Genomic DNA, 20,786 nt, shown 5'->3' on the forward strand with positions numbered 1-20,786 from the left:
AAGAAATTAAGGGTTTAAATTGCAGCAAGATGATGTTTAGCCCTGAATCTCAGAAAATTGCTTGTTTTCTCCAGCATTAAGGATAGTTCAAGTACTAGTATGAGCTGCCTAGAGTTGTGGAACCTTCACCTTTGAAAGCTTTTAAGAAGAAGTTAGGCAAACACCTATGAGGAACAGATGAAGTATGTTGATCTTGCCTTGGGCAGAGTTGGACTACTCCTACTCTTGAAGTTCCTTCCAGCCCTATCTTTAAAATTTCTTTTTTAAGACAGTGCATCACCTGCTGTACAGAGTTCATTGTTGGCAGAGCTGCATAGTTTCCTACACTTCAGTTTTTGAAACTTGCAAGCAAGTCAAAAACAGAGCCAAAGCCCCAGCAGTCAGTATAAAGGAATTGCAGTGGTTACTCCCTGTGGCTCTCTGCTCTCTGTCTGAAGCAGTCACTGCTGTTGACAGCTCCCTGTCCCTGATGTGCCAGGGCTACATGGAGAGAAAAGCAAACTCAGCCTGTGCTCACCTTAACACATTCCCAGCCAAGACACCTGGAAAGCAGCAGGCCTGAAGACTCCCAAGTTATAATTTTGTATTTTTTGTTAGGGAAGGAAAAAAGTGACTATCACTAATCTTATACAACACCTGTATTCATGGAAGAATACTGTTGCTTTGTATATCTGCAATGCAAAAAATCTTCAAACTTCATCATCAAGAGACTGTGAATACACAGGTATGACTTGCTTGGTGTCTCTGGGTGAAGGACACAAAACCACCCCAAAATCACCCAGGTACAGCCTGCAGAATTGTTTCTAACCCAAAGAACATGCAACATCAGAACACATGTTAACTCAGCACTACAGGAAGATGCTGGAAATTCAATTACGAATGCAATTTTTCAGCACTCTAAAGACACTCCATATTTTCCAAAACTTTCTTTTCACCTATTTGTCATCACTTTATCTGAAATGAAAGAAGAGAAACAGTATTTTTAATGGTTTTCTTCCATTTCAGAGAGAACAGAGCCTTCAGTCCTATTTTACACAACTTTCATACCTCTGCTCCTAAGTCACATGAGTTGCCTTGCTCAGTTAACAAATACTCAATGGAAAATTCAGCCTGTTTGATGTCTGGACAAAATTATCAATGTCTGACGAACACTTCATTATCTGAGATGCCTACATTTTTTTAAAAAAGAAAGAATGCTTTGACAAAACAACACCTGTTTATGTACAGGAGAATCTGGTTCCCTCTAGTGGTTTATTATAAATTAGCAGTGGTCCAGATAAGGATATACAGACAGCAGCATATGGGAGGAAAAGAGGCTTTTTGGGGAAAGTCAAACTCCACCCCATCACACAAACTGCACCAAGTGCCCAAACCCCTTTCTACCTTCTACCCCAAAATAATTTCAACCAAAAATATGGGAAGTGGTATTTCACTCACTAAATGCACAGATTTGAAACCCTTCTCTTTCCTGTCCAGGAATTTCTCATTCAATAGACCAGAATGGAAGCATAACAGGATAGATTCATGAACCAGCAAGGATAACAAAGTCACACTCTTACCAGAGATATCATCATCTTCATTCCAGCCAGCCCGATTCCCTCTCTCCTCCACTATGGTTCCTGTTTTCTTCTTCAGTAAGTACTGGCGCCCTATTGTCATCTTCCCAGCACGTTTTGCTCCCTTCACAATGCTTTTGGAGAATGTACTATGAATGCAAAACAAAAAAAAGTATTTTGAAAGATTCATCTGATTCTACCTGATAGCATTTACAGATTTCTAGGACAAATGCAAAGAAAAACGATTTCATCATTTTTCACGATTTCATCATTTTTCACTTAATACATACAATTATAAACCTCAGAAAAATTGCTTTCTATATTAATTTTTAAACAAAAATTCTATTACTTGGAGATAAATTTGTGTCTTTTTTTTTTTTTTTCCTACTGGTAATGAACAAGCAGAAATTATCTTTCTTTAGGTTTTTCATTTTGCTAGTCATGTGAAAAGTCTAGAAAGTTGCTGAAGTAAAGGAAGGAAAGATAGAAATTAAGTTTTAGGATTTCATTACTAGCTTGGGATTCTATTTCCTGTGTTAACAGTGCACTAATCAACAGAGAATCACAAGAGCTACCACTCTGGAATAGACTCATGATGCAGCTGGTCCAGTAAAAATCAACATAAAACTTGAAAGAAGACCCAAAGCTCAAACTCTAAATTAAAAACCAGTAGGGCAAATGCACAGAATCAAATAAATCCTAATCCACACTAGGCTACTAATTATAAAGTAATACACAATTAATCTTATTTTGATGTTGAGGCTGCATATCTCAAGATGCTACTTTCATTTCATGTGTTTCAAAATGTAGAAAGGTGCTCATTCAAATCTACTGCAGCCAGAAGTTTAGATAAATAATATAATTCCTATCTCAAATAAACATCTGTATTTTACTAATCTCTCTCTTAGGAAATACAAAGAGATATAAAATAGCAATCCCTTATTTTGACACGATCTCCACCTGTGCAGAAATTTCAGGTTGTTCAGTGCATTTGGATAATGCAAGACAAGAACATCAGTAAGAGAGGAGGAGGAGGAGGACTGTACCGGAATGAAGTGTTCTTTTCTTTCTGTTTTGGTAGAATTATCTGTGGTGCTGTTTGGCCAGCTGCAAAGGCAAAAGTGCTGAGGATGGACTGAGGATAACGGAACTTCATCAACTGCTTCTTAAATATTTCCACCACTTCTGGACTTACTTCTTCATCAAATGCTACTTTAATTAACTGTGTATTAAAGACATGACGTGTTAGAAACTGGAAAACAATCTGTGAAATTCAGAAGTTGAAAGACTCTAAAATATAGTAGCAGAATTTTCATGCTTTCACAGTATTATGCCCTTCAGAAAATACAAAAGTATGTACATATATTTATTTTCATGGCTACTACACATGCAAAATAATTTTTTATTCCCTATTTTAAATTTATATCCTAACACTAAGGTATCTTCACTAGGCAGCATCTGGAATTCTCGTAAGATCAAATACAAAATATTTTGGTAAATCCAAGTCGTAATGCTGGCGCTAGGACATCTACAACAGCTCAAATTCTGGTCACATGGGACAGCTTAGCTGGGAAACTGTCTGCCAGTTCTGCCCCTACACTGGGAACTGAGGTTGGTAATGCACTTCAAAGACTCAGCAAGCCAGCAATTTCAGCATTCATATGTCACAACCATTATATTTCTATTACTTAGATTTCCAATTTTGGCCTCACCTACCTTGCAAAGTATAGAAAATTCCTAGTAACAAAAATGTGACAGTGAAATCTGCTTCTTAAAAATGAAATAACCTTGTGCTATTCAATACTGATCCATCCACATGACTAAAACTGCTTTTCTGAAAGGTTCTGGGGAGAAAAGAAAATCCAATCCAATAATCCTCCGCTGAAAGGAAGTCAACAATTCAGGGAAAACAAATAAGAGACAGAAAATACGGAATCCATAAAAAGGCCCAAAAGAACTCTAAGAATGTGGAGAAAGCAAACAAAGAAATATCCTAGAGCTCTATTTCTGAGTGCATACCTAGACACCTTTTAAATTCCTTTGCTTGCCATCTAGGAGGTGGATTTCATCCTTGCTTTTCCAATTTCACTTGTTTTGTAAATACTTTCCAAATGACTAACGGCTCTGTTGTTCTAGGACCTCCTTGAAAGGTCCTCTAGGACCTCTTCAGTATTTCAGGGTTACACTGATCTGAAGTTTTAAAGATATCAAAGAGCATAGCTGCATACAAACCCATCTGAAAATCATAATTAATAACCAAAGGGGAGGGGCTATTTCATCCTCTGTTGAACCCTGGCTGTTACATAGGGGACAGGGAAGAGACTGTTTGTGGATTGTTTTTGTTCTCATAACCTAATACAAAACTATGCTAAACAAAAGCAAAGATGATGTTTGACCCGAATCCAGCTCTGAAAACACTGAGCTGTGTCTGTATTTATCACATCATTGAAGCATGCTAAGTATTCTGGTAAAAAGATTTCTGGAAAATAAAAGTCCTCTCAAAAGTCCATAAGAACAAAAGTTTTTTGCTTGTTTTACTCATTTGCATTCCTAATTTTGTGCTTTTGAAGAGGATACTGAAAAATGATTAGTTAAATTATGTTCATTATTGTAAGGAACTAGTAAAATGTTATTTTGCTATATTTTCAAATGTTTGAGTTATTGTTCTCAATAAAAATATGCTTCTGCAGTCAGTCAACTCAGCAAAGTATTTAATATCTTAAGCACTGCAGTCTACTTTCAGTCCATGATATAAAACTCTTTGCTTGCAGCTTTTGATCTCTGAGGGTTTGACCACAGTTAGGATCAAAACCAAGAAGGAAAATTCAGGGAAGACTCCAAGATTCCTAATTTTTACAAGTCCATCTCTATCATTTACCCTGCAACACACACTTTTGTTGAAAACACCAATGGGGATCCTACAGAAAATTCCAAGATCTGTGCCTGTCATATAGAGGCTCATTGGTTCTACTCTAAAGATTCTTGGGAAGTGCAGCTTCCATGTGTGACATCCCATGACTTTCTGCCATGGATTTTAACAGAAAGCTGGTGAAGTGACAAACCTTGAGAAGAAAGCAATACTCAGAGCTTTTCCATATTGATTCCATGTAGCTGGAGGAGAGAGAAAGCAGGTTCTTGCTAGCCTCCCTAGGCCTCTACTTACATGAAGGGATTTTGGACCCAAACCAGCCCTTTTCTGGTTCCAAAACAGGTGAGGAAAGCAATCAAAGAAATCCAATGTGAAAATAGCAACCTTCTGTAAATATCAAGTGGGCCAAGACATGCCAGGGTTTCTATGAGCTCTGCCTTGTCTATTGATCTTACGGGGCAGAAAACCAGACTCTTCACGAATACCAGGGCAAAGTGCTGCTCATAAATACTCTGAGCTGACTGTAGCCACATCAATTTTCACAAAACTTCCTTTTACCTGAAAAGTGGCTGAACTGATCTGCAGCCCCTCCTGCATGCTCTGCTGCAGCTGGTTCTGGATGCTGATCTTCTTCTCCTTGGTGACGGAGGCAATGGGAAAGCTGCGGATCACAGTCTGCTCCCCAACTGAGGATACAACACACAGACACTGTTAGATCACAGCACAGCTCTGCTCTGCTCACTCTGCTGGAACTAAGAGTGAATAAGCACAAAGAAACATGAACACAGGGTTATTTCTACGTAACAATTTCAGAGAGAACACCAAGTCATGAATATTTTTCCTGTCACTTGCTTCCAGCATCTGCAAAAAACTATTTAATGATGTTGATGCTTCAATAGGTGGACAGGCCAACTCAAAATCCTGCTTATCTGAAGGACCAGCATTAATCACTATTTGGATTTTCTTACCCAGTTGATCATGAGGAGTGCCTTTAAATATAATTCTGTAAGTGGTAAGGAACAGAGCTCCTTCAGCAGGGAGGATATGAGGACCTCCAAGCAGTCCTCCTGTGGCTTCCTCTCTGCCATCAGGATCCAGCAGCACACGGAGACCTTCACAAACAAATTCTTCTCCTGGCAGTAAAGTTGGCCGTAGAATTTTGGGCTGATGCAAATAAATGGAAGTGTAAGTGTAAATCAGTGCTATACCTCAGGCTAGTAACAATATTTGGTTTTAAAAGCTTAAAAACAAAATTGTTATGACACTGAGTCCAAAGAAGGGAGATGGAGTTTGGACTTAATGAAGAGAAATGGGTCTCAAAAAGCAGTGGGCATGCAACAGCTTGTTTATGATCAGAAGTCTGGCTCTACTAGTTTCATATTTCATAAGACCAAAGCCAAGCACTTTATTTATCACTGGTGGAAATTTTCTTTTAACGTTTTAGTACTTCCTCATAACATTATGAGAGGGGAAAAAAAAAGATGACTAGATTTCATGATTCTAATACTTGTAAAGAATACAAATATGTTTCATAACACTTGCCTTCTGTATTGGTGGAAGCCTCCTACTCTCACGATGGACAGCCTCCAGAGTCTCTATGTGCATTGCTACAATGCCTGGAAAGCAGGAACACCATAAATGCAATCTCATGCAATGTGAAAGAGAAAGCTGCCCTGTAATTAAAACTCTGATAGTTCTGAAATACTCAAATTTTGACATCAAGGAAATAATTATCTGAGATTCAACAGCACTTACAGTCTGGAAAAGAAATCTAACACTCTAATTTAAATGAAGGTAATTCAAATTAGAAAGTGCATTTGTTTAATCAGGAAAAAAGAAAAGAAAGACTTTTTGTGACAATTCCTACCTGGTATCATGCAGTGCAGACCCTTGATGTGATCCTGTGTGACCCCACTTTCTGTGCAAACCTTGTCAATAAACCTGGTGATGAAGCGCACGACTGCGTTTGCAACATCGTTGTTCTCCGAGTCCTCAAAGCCACTCTCAGTGTCATAACTCTCTGCAACACTGCCTGCAATGCTGAAAGCAGAAATAAAAACATGAACAAGTGTCAACAATTCAGCTGCTGATGCACATATGACACCTGGATAGACACTGACAAGCTGTGGGGGTATTTTTGAGTTACAATTCACATAACTTGCTAAAAGCATATGGTGGTACCACAATCACATTGTACTTTCATTGCCAAAACTTCATGAATGATGATATAGGACAATTTTCTTTCCATGAGTCCAGCACAGACAGACCCAGAAGAGAAAACAGTTTTTTGGAAGTGAGCTCTATATCTTCTCTTCATAAATTCAAGTATTTCTCTTCATAAAGTCATGGGTATTTGCAAATAATAGAGAAAGTTACATTAAATGTATTTTTAGGTTGCAGAGTAAAGTAATCAAAAGCTAAGAAGATCATAAGAAATTTTTTTGTGCATTAGATAAGCAAGTCAGTGGGAGATGTACTTTGAATATCTAAAAAATGCCTCCCATAATAATATTAGGGGCCAAATTCATAGATTGCAACATATACCACAAGCACTCTACTAAGCATGTCCTAATGTCTGAGATTAAACTTGTGTCATCAGCAGAAATGAGTAACTCCACAGGGAGTTTCATCCTGATAGTCTTTTACTTGGTGCCAGTGTTCTCACACAGTGTTCCATAATTTTATCAAGTGAGAATTTGTACAGAGAGGTGATAATGAAGACAATACACACAGAGGGAGGAAGGATTGTTATGAAATGTCCTGGCTTTGCATGCTAGGGAATGAATGGAACTGGTGTTCTACTCCTACTGCTTCCTTAGTAATTTAACCTTTGCCATTGTGGTTTAGCCCTGTTGCTTTTTGTGACCTCAGTGCCTTTCCTCCTTTGCAGCTGTTGCACAGAAATGCTGATTTTATAGATGCTATACAAATGCTTTCTTGATTTTATGTTCATACAGTGGTTATATAAAAACTAACAGAGTGGGTTTGGGGCTGCTGTTTTCTTTCTCACCAAACCCCATGTTTGTCTTCAACATCTGCATTACTAGATTAAAAATTCTTACTGGGACAATAAAATGTTCCTTTAAATGGAAGTAAATCACTCCACACAAAGTTCTGTTATTTGAGAGGAATCATGTTAGACTTTGATTCTCCTTAACTACTGAACTTGAGAGGAAGTGGAGATGCTGAAACAATCTGGAATTTAGAGTACAGCCATGTACCCATCCTGCTGGATGAGCAGTGGCCTTGGACACCCACCTGTTTGTGACAATGCTGTTGCTTCCACTCTCCCAGTCCCCAGTAGCTGATGTTCTCAGCAGCTTGTTCTTGCTTGTATCCAGTGGTACCAGCAGGTAGACCATGAGGTTGGCAAAATGAATGGCCTGGCTGAAAACTGTGCTTTCCTCATTCTGGACCAGCTCCTGCTGTGTCTGTTTATTAAGGGTTGGCCACAACCTCAGCTGCTCAGCTGCCAGGTCCATTGCTGTCTTGTCCTGGTCTGCAGGAGTTTTCTCCTAGAAGACACAGAGAAAGAAATATAAAGACATGGAAGAAATTATAAAGCTACAAAAAACCTACTGTTTTTTTTGTTAAAAAACAGTGCTTAGCCAAAGCTTTATTTAGTAAACTGCTAATTAAACTTCTTCAGATTTTTAAATTACATATTCATTTGAAAAGAAAGAGCAAATAAAAAAACCCTCAATAGGGTTTAAGGAGAGTTATGATTATGAGAACAGGGCTTTGAGAGCAGTTTACTGAAATGCACCAGTAGCACAACGTGGACAGATCTAAATAAAATCATTGCATCATGGCTTTTAAGGTCTTTTTTTATGCCATCCAATTTTCCATGTTTCTTCAGAGTGGTTTACTGATTTTAATGTAGCTGCTCTCCTTAGCTTATCCACTTAGCCCAAATAAGAACAAGCATAAATCAGATTGAGAAATAACATGCAGCTCATGGCTCGATGCTGGCAATATTTTCCAAATTCCTAGGATGTTCAGGTGAGGGAAGCTTTTATATAAATAGTTTCCAGACCAGCTGAAACATTCATGTTTTTATATTTTGGAGTCCAATTCTAGCATTACATTAAAGTAAACTAGGTAGATGGCACAGAGTCAAAGTAGAATAAAGGAATCTGGCAGCTGATATATTAGTGACCTGAAGCCTGATGTTAAATTAATGACTGACTAGTGTCTTGCAAATGCTTTTTCCACTCTAAGTTGAGCTAACATAAAATTATAATGCTTTGCAGATAAATGTGAATTTCTTGTATTTTTCATGTTATTGTATAATGTGTGGTATGGGAGAAAATGAAAGAAAAACACATAAAACTGGAAAAAACATAATTTAGTGTAACCTAAGAGACAATTAATATGTGAATAAAAACAGTACTTTAATACTTTAATGTGTTTTCCTACCTTTTGTTTCAACTGTACTGCATGGTTGTCATCTTTGGCTGTAAGGTAGAGGGAGCGAACTTGATTTTGCACGTTGCTGTAGAAGGTTGTTTCCCAAAATTGCTGGTTAGTCCAGATAGGATGATCTTGTACACAGGTGTAAGCAAACTGACTAACCCCAGGTGCTAATTTCTGAAAGCAAAACATGTGCAAAGTTGACAAATCAGTCCTATTATTCAATTTCTTTTAAAGGCTATGACTTCAGAATTGACACACACATACATATATGTGTATATATATGATTAGTATTAGTATGTACTAATATATCAACATTTGTTCTGCAATATGGGATAGACAAATTATCCTATAATTTATCCCATAAATTACCCTATAAATGATCCCAAAATTATCTCCAGTGCCATTCAGGAAATTAACACACAGGGAGGTTGTGCTATTAGACTGGTTGTATCTAATGCCAGAGCAAGGCATGGTTTTCTTAATTCAGAGTAGAAAAATGAGAATTGAGGTAAGAATTTTGTGATAACAGTACAGAACACATTTGTAATATAAAACATCTTCCCTGCCAACAAACCACAGTATTTTTAATAACCTGGTCCTACAGCATAGAATCAGTATTCAAACAGATGAAAATTATTTCTCATCTTATTTAGAACTGTAGCAATGAAATTTTAAGTAAGTGTCAACTGAGTGCTTCCAATAAACTGCATTTGTTGCAACAGCAGAAGATTAGATAAATCGTTATCTTCAGTGTTATTTACTGAACTGTGTGACCCAAATCCAGTTCCTGAAAGAGTGCTAATTTGGGTATGTTCTTTGAAGTCACAAGTGTCTGGATCACTGCAAAGTCTCAGACAAACCCAGAATTGTTACAGCATTAGTCATTATCAACAAACTATTTATTTCAAGTACATCTATTAATTTAGGTTGCACTAGCCTCCCAGGGAGTTGTTTAATAATCTTGATAACCACATATAAAGAAAGAAAATTTATTTCAATGACCTGAATAATAAAGAATGAAATCCTTTCTCATATGTTCTTACTTTTTGAAAAAATAAGGCCACAAAACAATGTGTTGTATACTGGATTAGCAAAGGTGCAGGTCATTTAAATTTGTGCTTATGATTATTTCTGAAGAACAAAGTACCTTACTGGGTGCCTCATTTAATGGCTATCACACACAATACTACCCATATCTGAAACACATCTAGAACTTAGATTTTACATAAGTGATTATGTTCTGAACCACTTTCCTGGAGAGCATGAATACTACTCCATTTAATATTTGTAATTGTAGAACTGTACAGAACAGCCAGTACTTCCAATATTTCCCTAGCTGGCACTTGGGCATTCAAATGGGAGGGTAGGAAATTGCAACCAAAAATTCTGCAGTCTGGTTTGCAGATTTCTGGTTTTGTAATTCTTCAAACTGTTTTCCTTACTATGCTCCTCCAAGTACAGCATGAACTGGAAGTCCTGATCATGTGCCATGGACTTATTCCCTATCTAAGGTTCTTGAAAATTCTTTATCTGAGGAAATATTATGTGACATGCTACTAAAATTTACCCAATTGAAATGCCTTCTTGTGCTCAGTCATCTAAAAGTGAGCAGTATCATTTTGATTTGATCATGCAGAATTTCATCAAAATTTCTTGGTAACCAATTAAGAAATTTCCATCCATTCAAGTAATGTTAAATGTGACTTGGTTTATTCAATACAGACTGAGAGAGCAGATAACTGGTTTGTTTAGCAGACTCCCAAGTTTCAGATGTGGTGCAACTGATGGCAGATCACAGGAAATGATAACTGATCTCCCCCTCCAGAACAGGTCAGCACAAACAGTGTCCTACTGATCTTTGTAGAGATTGCTGGACATTCCCTTGAAAAAACCTAATCATGCAAAAGACACACCACAGGGCCCACAAATTGATCTGGCCCAACCACTGACCTACCTCAAACTCCAGATGCACAAAATCTGTGTTACAGAGGAATAGGGATGATGGGTAAATCATGCAATAAAAATGTGGACAACTTAGCTTGAAAGCAAAGGGTAGTGCTAAAGTCATATTATGACTTTTACTTTGATTTATTAGTTGTTTTTTCACTGGGACTGAAGTCCCAGTCACAACAGACCTGCAAAAAAAGTATGAATGTCAAGAAGAGGGGGAAGAAAAAAGGGGAAAGGAAAGAAAAAGGGTAAGGAAAAACAAAAGGAAAAAGGGAGGAAAAAAAGCCTGTTGAAGCCTAGCTAGTTGGTAGGGTTAACTCACATCAATTCGTGCAGTAAATGCACACAAAGATGACAACTGACTACCAACCTCTTCAATTGCCTTTGATGCTTCAACCCAAACCAGGTAATTGTGTAAACTGGATAGAAAAGGGGCAATCTTTGACACAAACTCAAAAGGAAGTTTAAGCTCCTAACCCTGGATCTAAAGAAATAAAAATGAAATAAATTATTTTCACATGGGGACAAACATGACAGGAAAGCTGAGGAGCTTTTAGATGCTCTTCCTGTGCTCATAATTTAAAATCAGGAACAGCCATGCACAAAACATAACTTTTAAACAATGGAGATTTATGTTCAAATATAGCAATGTAAATCAACACTGACAATAACCCTAGACCAAATAAAAAAAGTTTGTTTACAAAAGCATGAAAGAAAACATATCAAAAAAGCTCAGTGATCATAAATATTATTCTTCTCATCACCTGCATGTGTTGAAACAAATGGCAAAACCTGATAGTGGCCAGAGCACAGAATCAAAATCAGGACTTGCAGTTCCTGGCTCTGCCAGTTATTTTGGGCAAAATCACTTTGGATTCTCTGCTTGTTTGGGTTAGTTTGTTTGCAATAGAAGCAGTAAGAATACCAGCCTCAAGAAGCACACTGTTGTTCCTATGCAGCCTAAATTCATGGACTAAAAATACTCTTGGTACAAATATAAGCATTCCATGAAGTTTGCAGTGTCTATATTCTCTATGCTGAGAGTGCTTAGTCAGCCCACTTGCCTAGAATGGAAACTCATCTAACACATCAAAAGGGCCCCAGTGTTTACTGCTGCATTCAAAAGAACTTGCTCAGATTTTCTCCAGTTTAAATAGAACAGTAGTTTGTTTTCCATTAAGAAATACAGCATATATAAAACACAACTTCACAGGGCAGCAAAACTACACCGGTATTTGTGCTCCTTCTCTCTGTCCCAATAACTCACTCCTGCTAGACAGAATGAATGCAGGAGACAGCAAAAGAATTTCCTACTTATAAGGGAGGATTTAGGGACTGACAGCTTAGAAGAGACCCCAGAAGAAAATAATAAAAAATAATTTTGAACTGATGAGGTCCTTATTCTAATGCTGTCAGTGTGACAGAAAGAGCATTGAGGTGTAAATTGTAATAACCAACATAAAATCAGTTTACTTCTGCAAAGGACACTGAGCTCTTTAAATAGATTAATGAAACTTTAAAACCCATGAACACTCCTTTCTTATATGAAAGAGACCTTACTCCTATCAAAATAATTAATTACATACTACATTTTGGGAAAACACAAGGTATGTTTGGGACTTGCAATAGATGATTATACAGGCAACTTTCTGAATTCAGGGATTAACTTTCCATTATTTCCACCTTACTGAGAGGTACTGGATAACACCTGCCTAGAGTTTTTTCCCTGTTTCCCAACACTAGATACTTCTGATTGTGAAAACGGTATTTGCAGCTCAGCAAGAAATATGCACCAGTTCCAAGACTCCCAACCTTGCTGTGGGGTCCAGGCCCTCAAAAAAACATTTCTGTAACATTAAATTATCTAGATTGCTTGTTTCTGATAAAGAAAAGCAAGTGTTGTGCTGGTCATTCAGCAATTGACTACCATTTGCACCACAAAAGCTTAAATAAAGAAGTTTATTATAGCAAAGCAGAGGATCCAGCTATTGATTGCAAAGTGGAAAAATGATTTTCAAACCATAAAGAATAAAAATTGTATGAATATAGCTAACAGCTCTTTTCTCACAGGATTTTGCTGCATGTCTCTCAGTCCTGGAAATGAAGGGGTAAACACAACAGTACCTCTTTTTTAGAGGAATCCAGATGAGTTCAGAAATAAAGTATATTTCTGTCTCCAGCTGACAGCCTGAGTTGTTGGTTTGGATATATTTGCTGAGCAAATGAAGCAGAACAAGTGAGAAGGAGGATGCTGCTGAATGCAAAGAGCAGCAGCTCCTCTGGGAATCAGTGGCTGTGGATTCTCCATCTGCCTCTGTAAGGAAGCTACTGCACCACCTTTGCATCCAAAGCTGTTCCTCTCCTCTACTGGCCACAGTTATCCTTGGAACCTGCAAGTGTTAGAGATCACCAGGACACAGTGGCACTGCTAATTTAAAGAGCTGCTCAGATGAACACCAGTCAGTCAGCACCTACTGCACATCAGGAGCAGGTACCAGTTACTGCAGGCAACAGCTGCTCAAGTAATGCAAACTAAATTATGCACAAAAACATGCTCCACATGTTGGAAGCCTGGGAGTTTGGAACTTTCTGTGCTTTCTGACACTGACCCCCAGGAGAACACTGCTTTTGACTTGAGGCCTTAGAGAAGGCTTCCAAATTTGAGTAATGGAGTTAAAATCATGGGTGTGTAGTTAGAAGTGTGTGATTTCACATGGTGAAGGGTTTTGAGTTTGGGGTTTTAGAATATAGTAATGGATATGGCACAAGAGGGATGTTTTTGGGCATTGTCTCTTTCTCCTTTTTATTCCTTCTTCTTCCTAGTTTCAGGGAGTAGTTTTTGGTTGGATAGAAAATCCCGCAGTGCTGGTCACAGGTGTTTGGTTATTGGGTCAAAAGTACAAATAATATGAGTGTTAGTTTTTAATTGGACTGTTCAGCTTTTAAAGATCTTGTAACCAGCTAGAGTCACCCCCATTTTGCTCACTTGTAGCTTGATAGCTAGAAGTGGTGAAGCCTGACTGTGAGCTGCATGGACAACATCAGTCAAAAAATTCAATTCAATGAATGGCTTTTCTGTTTGGTCTAAAGTATTAAATTATACTCACACATACTGTGCACACAAATGTGTGGAAATGTCATAAAATCATGAAGGAAGAACTGCAAAATTTCTGCTAATTTCTGTTTTACTGCTTTAGAAAAAAATAAAAAGGATGAAATACTAAACTGAGTTTCTTCTCCAACTTGAAAATCTTGGCAACAAAAAAAAAAAAAAAAAAAAAATTTACCCCTTCTCCTGCCTTCAGAAAGCCACCAAACCAGACTCAAGATTGACTTCTATTTCAAAACAAAATGAGTAGTAAAGTGGTCCATTAAACTGGTCATCTACTATTATTTCACCATGAAAAATAAAAGGAAGGTCAATTCACTCATAATTCAGCGCTACCAAATCACAGCCAGGTACACTAAACCAGCAGAGGGCAATAGAATTCTAGAATTTTGCAAAAATGGGATGTAATGCTGGATGGAGCTTTATTTACTGTATACATTTTCTGGCAAAAGTCTCTTAAACATCTAATTACTCATGGTCTGTAATCCTAGATTCCTGAAGGTCATGTGTAATTTACTAGACAATACTTAAAACCATGCAGAATACCTCACATTTCTACATAGATTTATCAAGATAGATACATGCTAATACAAAGTTCCCTGTAACATTAAATAATACACATACTAATGTACTTCTTTCTCCAATGAGATAAAAACAGATTTAAATAGTTCTGTTATACAAAGAAAGAAAGAAAGGAAACTAAAATTGTATGTTCAGATCCCACAAAAAAGAGAGAAGACATTTTCAGACCAGAACTTCACAGTTCTAAATAAGGTTAAACTCCACAAAGTGGATGAGAAATAGTTTTATTTTTCTCCCAAATAAAGTTTTGGTGGGTTAAATCCATTAACTAAGATACAGATTCCAGAAATTCTCCATAAAAGTGTTGAATCCATCTGAAGACTTTTTCAAACTTTGACACCGTTCTTTTGAAAATCTTCTAAAAAGTCACCAAATCCCTTTGGATCAGGTGGTTCAGCAGTGAGTGTGCACCTGTGAGTGGTGACATTGGCTCTACCCACAAAAATAACCCACAGCAACAGATTTGTTATCCAGATCTGTGCTCAGAGACAAATAAACCCTGTAAACCCCACAAATTCATGGGTTTTATCTATATTCAAATAATGGTTCTTAGAATTATTGATGACCTCATATGTAACTTAAAGCCCAGCTAAACAGAGCATCTAAGTAATCTCCCAAGGGGATAAAGTAACTACTTTAAAGTAACTACTTTAAGGTCTTCTGTCATTCTAGTTGTTCTCTAATTACTATTTCCTTCTTCTACAGCAGCATTCTCTGCCTCCATTGGTCAAATTAGTTCTGAATTTCTCTCAATATGCAGCATTTCCTTATCTGAAGGAACTATTAAAGCAATAGTCCCCAACAGCCCTCAAGAACAGGATGAGCATATTTGTAAGATGTAAGGATACAATACAGAATATAAACTGCAAATTAATAAAGTTTTGACATCAGTAGTAGACCTCATCTTGGCAACACAAACTATATATATATACTACATGGTTCAGGTGAAAGAAAGAGGATGGACAAAATCAGGAACCACAATATTCTGCAGAATTCTGAAAGTATGGACAAGAAAACTGAGCTTGCACTCTGAAGGATTAACCAAAATCCAGTTTGACTAACAGACACAGAAGATGATTGTGGAGGTACTGAATGGAAGTGCCTTACAGAGCAGGATATTGTCAGGAACAGCTCTGCCAAATGATGAGATGCAGTTTTGGCATGTGCAGTGCATGAGGAAGAGGAGAGCCACACACCTGCCCTGTGAATTCTTACTGGCACAGTGTAATGAACTCATGACAAGGAGCTGATGTGGAATGCACAAGTTCAAAGAGCTGTGATGAATCAGAGGAAGCCTAGGAGAGCATCCTACCAAGAATTCCAACTGCAGGTACTGTCATGAAGGATACAGAAACAGCAAATGGAACAAAAATGCAGGGATATGGATGAAAACAAGAGTAGGAGATACAAACTCCAATTATGGGCTTAAATCACTCAGATGTGTAAGGGAGCAAAGCAGTTTTGACACCTCAATTCTTTGGTCACAGTTTAAATTGTTGATGAGCTATCTAGAATGGCAAATGAGACATTTACACAGAAGCAGGGAATACCCACAAATACAGCAGCTAATTCTCTCCCTTACCATCTGTAAGCATTTGCTCTCTCATGGAAACATAAAATAAGACTGCTCAAATCATGAGGGATAATAATGAAATGGAACTCAATGAAGGAAATTGTGTTTTCATGCAGAAAGTTCCACTCTAGTGAGATAAGGACGGAGCGATGAGGAGGCGAAGTTGAACTTACACATATGGAAAACGCATGGGGGACTCTGTGACTTCATTTACATTCCTTCACTTTAAGGTCAGAAGCTTTACTAGATTTTAATTAAGCCACCAGAAATTCTTTCATGGTGAAAATTCGAAGTGAATCAGAATTTCTGTAACACTGTAATCCCCCCTAGAAGTAACAACGTAAAGAGAAGAGCTGTAACGAAATTAAAATTGTTAAACCAGAGTTAGGTGGTATCGTTTCTACAAAACAAGCTCAAATGGAATCAGTTACAAATGATGTGGAAATGCAACAGAAAGATTCCTCTTTATTCCAGGCAATAGTGGGTCAGTCCCTCAGTAACAGAAATTTACTACAAAATTTGTCATTATGTCTTATTTTAAATGGGGGGAATTTCCTTTTTTTTTTTTCCCCCTGACCAAGTACTTCCTCCCACAAACCAGTAAGGAAGGAAACTACAGATTGCTAAGTTATGTTTTCCATTATTTTATCATTCTGGGAAAGCCAGTTTCTTCAACAGAGCAAACCTACCACAGTAATTATTTTTCTAAATTCCTTGTAAAGACACATGTTAAAAACATTCTCTAGTTTCTCTCCCATTAATATGCTAACCTATTTTATACTTTTTGCATACCTGTATTACACTTTCCTGCTTAATTTCTTTTTCCCCTATCTAAAAATAGCTTTGGAGGTGAGATATTCTCTACTGCAAAGACATAGATGTATTCTACTAGCATGTATTATGTATCCATTCTGAAGCAAAGTGCACAAGTCAAAATCTTAAGGATCAGAGATGATCTGGGCACCTGTGTTTGCAAAATCACACCACCATAACTAACAAGAATCCTCAGATTTCTGTTTTAACTTGAAAAGTATGTTTGCTTTTACAAAAATAATTTACTGAGCTATAATATTTATATGAAAAGAACTTTTAATGGATGTAATAAAAACTTCTGACTGGAAGACTGTTTGGAAATATTGACAGAACTTTGACCATTGCCTTAAAAATGCTCTTCCATGACCCCACTCATATTCACAAGCACCTGCCAAGTAATCACATTATCCTCTCTCAAAAGTCAATAAAATCCTGCTTTTAGGTCATATCTATAAAAACCTCAGCCCTAATTAACCTACTGGAGTACAGAATTACCAAGAGTAATGATGGCTATTATGAATAATGATGACTGTCATCAATCATGAACAATAAGGATGACTCCACAGCTTCCTTACAATGCTTCAAACTGACTGGCTTCAAGTACTATTACCTATTTAAAATACATATTGTAAGCTCTTGAGGGTAAGGACCATCATTTTTCTGTTCTTTTGTACAAAGGCAACACCAGCAGTTCTGGTGCTCCTCAATTAAGGCTCCTGGATTTTCCAGGAATGCAAATAATGCTCATATACACACTTGATAATGTTGTAAATATTCTTTTGTGGTTCAGCTTCTTCCCTGTTTTCCATTTCATGATGCAGCCATGTTCTTTTTAAGCAGGGAACTTAATGTATTTCTATATTAAAGGGTTCAGCATTCTGAGAATGGATAAACAAAACAATTTTAGTACTAAAAATAATGTTACTTAATACTATTTCAGTCACAAAAACATTTCCATAGACTAAGATAGTATCAGAACTGGCAGGATAGAGATACAAAAAGAAAATTAATGGAAGCAGACAAAACTCCTTGCCAAGACAATAAAGGAAGTCTTTCACGATGGGAGTTTCCTAAATTAAAGCCAGCAATTCAAGAGTGAAGAGTTTTAAAGTAGAAGTGATTTTAATTCAACCACACCAGAGTAGGACCAGAAAGTTTTAGAAGTGTAATAACTAGTGCAAGAATGAAAATATTTCAGTGTAGAAAGCTAACACATTACAGAAAGTCTTCCTAGCTTTCCATGGCTAAAAGGATGCTGATGATTACAAGAACTGGGACAATCACAGTTGTAGAGAAATTGAAGTTAAAAATCAAAACTCACGTTAAATGTAAAAACCCCACAAATTCTGCTTTTATAAATTAACTGCATCATCCAATAGCTTTATGCAATTCCCTGGTATTTACACAAATTCCAAAATAAACGTTAATATAATAAAATATTGCTACAGAGTAACTGAGATAATGTTAGTACCAAATTGTTCCACTGTTTTCCACAGTACAGGTGGACTAATATTCCATTAATTCCAGCTGACACTGACTGTAAAATTAGCCTGACAAAGACATAAAAATGCAACCAACTCTTCACCCACCATTACAGTTTCCCACATCAGCCTTTCATGGGGTATCCTCCTGTGACTTCCTAGCTGCTGCTACACAACAAAGAGCATATTTCAAATTATGAACTTCTGTTATATAATTAACTTTGAATTGTGTCTCTCTTGGAAGTGGGGGATCATGACAGTGATTAAAATATTATAAACTATTCTGAATTTCACCTTCAGAGAAAGTTTTTGTCTGTGAAACTGGGAACCTCTCCTACACCCAACAGGCTCTGGAGGTGAGAGATCATTTATTCAGACATTTCTAGGAGTAAAGACTTTCTTCCACTGATTATCTGCCACAACTGTTACTGAAACTTGATAATTCATTTCAGCTAGGGAAGTATACACTCAAATTACTTTCATTTTATTTTTGTGCTATGCAAAACACCATATATATTTCACTATGGAGAAGATTCTAATTATTTCTATTGGAGCATTAACATGAAATACTTCTAGTTCTGCTTTTTTTATTAATTCATCTTTTTACTTAACTCACAATTTTGTATTCACCTTGACAAGTATAAAAAATGCTCCTGGACTAAAATCCTTTTCCTCACGAAAATGCTGCCAGGATAATTCTTAAGATGACCTCAATAAATGTTCTGTACTATATTCAAAGGTTTCAAGTTAAATTATTTACAACATATTTTGCTCTTTTCTAAACTCTGAAAAAGGTCTCCTATTTTATGTAATTCTATTTCATTCTCAACAAAGGTACAGGAACATGGAGTACATATGAAAAATGGGCAGCCATGCAGGCAAACAGCCCAATGATTCCATATCCTAAGGATTTCAGCCAGCCCCAGTCTGCAAAGCTGCAGACTCATTTCTCTCATTCCATTTCAAGCTCTACAAAAAAATTCACATTAGTACCCAACTGAAATTTTATTTGAAATTTTGTGGCTTAGAAGCATTACAAAAAATAATTAAAAAATCAGTTTTTCCCTCTCTCCTTCCCAAGAATTACATAATTTGGTCACATAAAAATTCTAAAACAGTCTCCAGTGCATCTTGCTAAAAGACAAATGTCATTTTGAATGTAATACATCCAAACTGTGAGACATTTTGTTGTATTTGGGTTATTTTTGCTTGAACTAGATCAGCACTCTCCAAGTATACATCAAACCATTAAAAACAACTGAGAAATTTAAATTAAACACCTGTGATTCTGAAAATACTGCAATTTAAAGAAATCTTTGCCTATAAATGTGGAAGCCCATTAATAATATCTACACAGAGGAAACTTTACTCTCAGAACACTATATTTTTATTATGCATTCAAACACTTCCGAATGCCAAACAAAAAGTTTGGAAGTGTGTAACTGAGGGCTATGCAATGTGGTAGAATATACAGAAAGGTATGGGAACACAGATGATCATACACAGTTTAAGTATAAAGTTTTGGAGAAGGTAAAAAATGTTACTGTAAGCTGCACCATCAGGTTCAGAGAGGAACACAAGTGTGTAACATGGAGTGGATGCTCAGATGTCAAACATCAGCGTGGCTGCACAGGAGAGCAGGGGGAGCAGCCTCTGCTCCCTGTGCTGGTGTCCAGCACAGCTGGAACTGCTGCCTGCCACTGACCCTGCACTCTGAGCCCCCAGAACTGCAGCCTGGGGCTCACCACATCCTGCCAGCTTGGCAGGGACCCAGAGTGGAACAGGGAATCCAAACCCTGGGAATGTGACACTGCCGCTTGCGCAACCGCACGCCGCCGTCCTCGATGAGTTAATGAAGGAAAACATGATTAAAATACATCCCTTCCTCTTCTCCTCCCTTCCCACATGCAGAACAAGGTCTCTTTTCCACAGCACCAAGGAACACTACATTGCCACTCCATCCACAGAAGAAGGGACCACGTACCAAATAAGCATGGGTCATTCGTACCGTGAAAACATGGAGCAATTCTTTTATCTTCACATATAAATACATTTTATTTATATTGTTTCAATTTTAAACAGAATTCCGACGGTATTACTAATGGTAAACTAAAACCTTTTTCTAACCCAGAAGCAAAATTTTGTTTGTTTTTGTGACATTAACAGTACACACCAAAGTCCACTGTCACTGATGAGTCACATTTTGCTAACAGCTTGTGTCCAATATTTAAAATTTTTAAAAAGCATTGGGACTATTTTTTTCTAGAAAAATTCAATTATTACTCCAGGCCACAAATATGCAACCAGTGCTGACTTCCTGTCTATGACTTTAATCCCATCAGCTCTGACTTAGAGCGCGATCAAATCCTGCCTGATCAAGTTTCACAATAGATCACTCACCAGACTTCAGGGAGAATTCTGAAATTTCACCAGACAT

The 20,786-nt window shown here is 37.2% G+C and overlaps 1 protein-coding gene across 7 annotated transcripts in view; it reads right to left on the reverse strand.

The window, feature by feature from the left end:
• SBF2 (SET binding factor 2) overlaps positions 1–20,786 on the reverse strand; it is a 226,433-nt gene that overhangs the window by 39,126 nt on the left and 166,521 nt on the right. For all 7 annotated transcript variants that reach the window (XM_079309375.1, XM_079309372.1, XM_079309370.1 and 4 more), the window contains exons 18-25: positions 8,845–9,015; positions 7,684–7,940; positions 6,293–6,465; positions 5,968–6,041; positions 5,394–5,589; positions 4,984–5,111; positions 2,603–2,778; positions 1,560–1,705 (exon numbers count right to left, since the gene is read on the reverse strand). In XM_079309375.1, the coding sequence (XP_079165501.1) occupies positions 1,560–1,705; positions 2,603–2,778; positions 4,984–5,111; positions 5,394–5,589; positions 5,968–6,041; positions 6,293–6,465; positions 7,684–7,940; positions 8,845–9,015 (1,321 nt within the window). The remainder of the gene's footprint in view (positions 1–1,559; positions 1,706–2,602; positions 2,779–4,983; positions 5,112–5,393; positions 5,590–5,967; positions 6,042–6,292; positions 6,466–7,683; positions 7,941–8,844; positions 9,016–20,786) is intronic.

This window comes from Erithacus rubecula, assembly GCF_903797595.1.
Source record: "Erithacus rubecula genome assembly, chromosome: 6".
NCBI lineage: Eukaryota > Metazoa > Chordata > Aves > Passeriformes > Muscicapidae > Erithacus > Erithacus rubecula.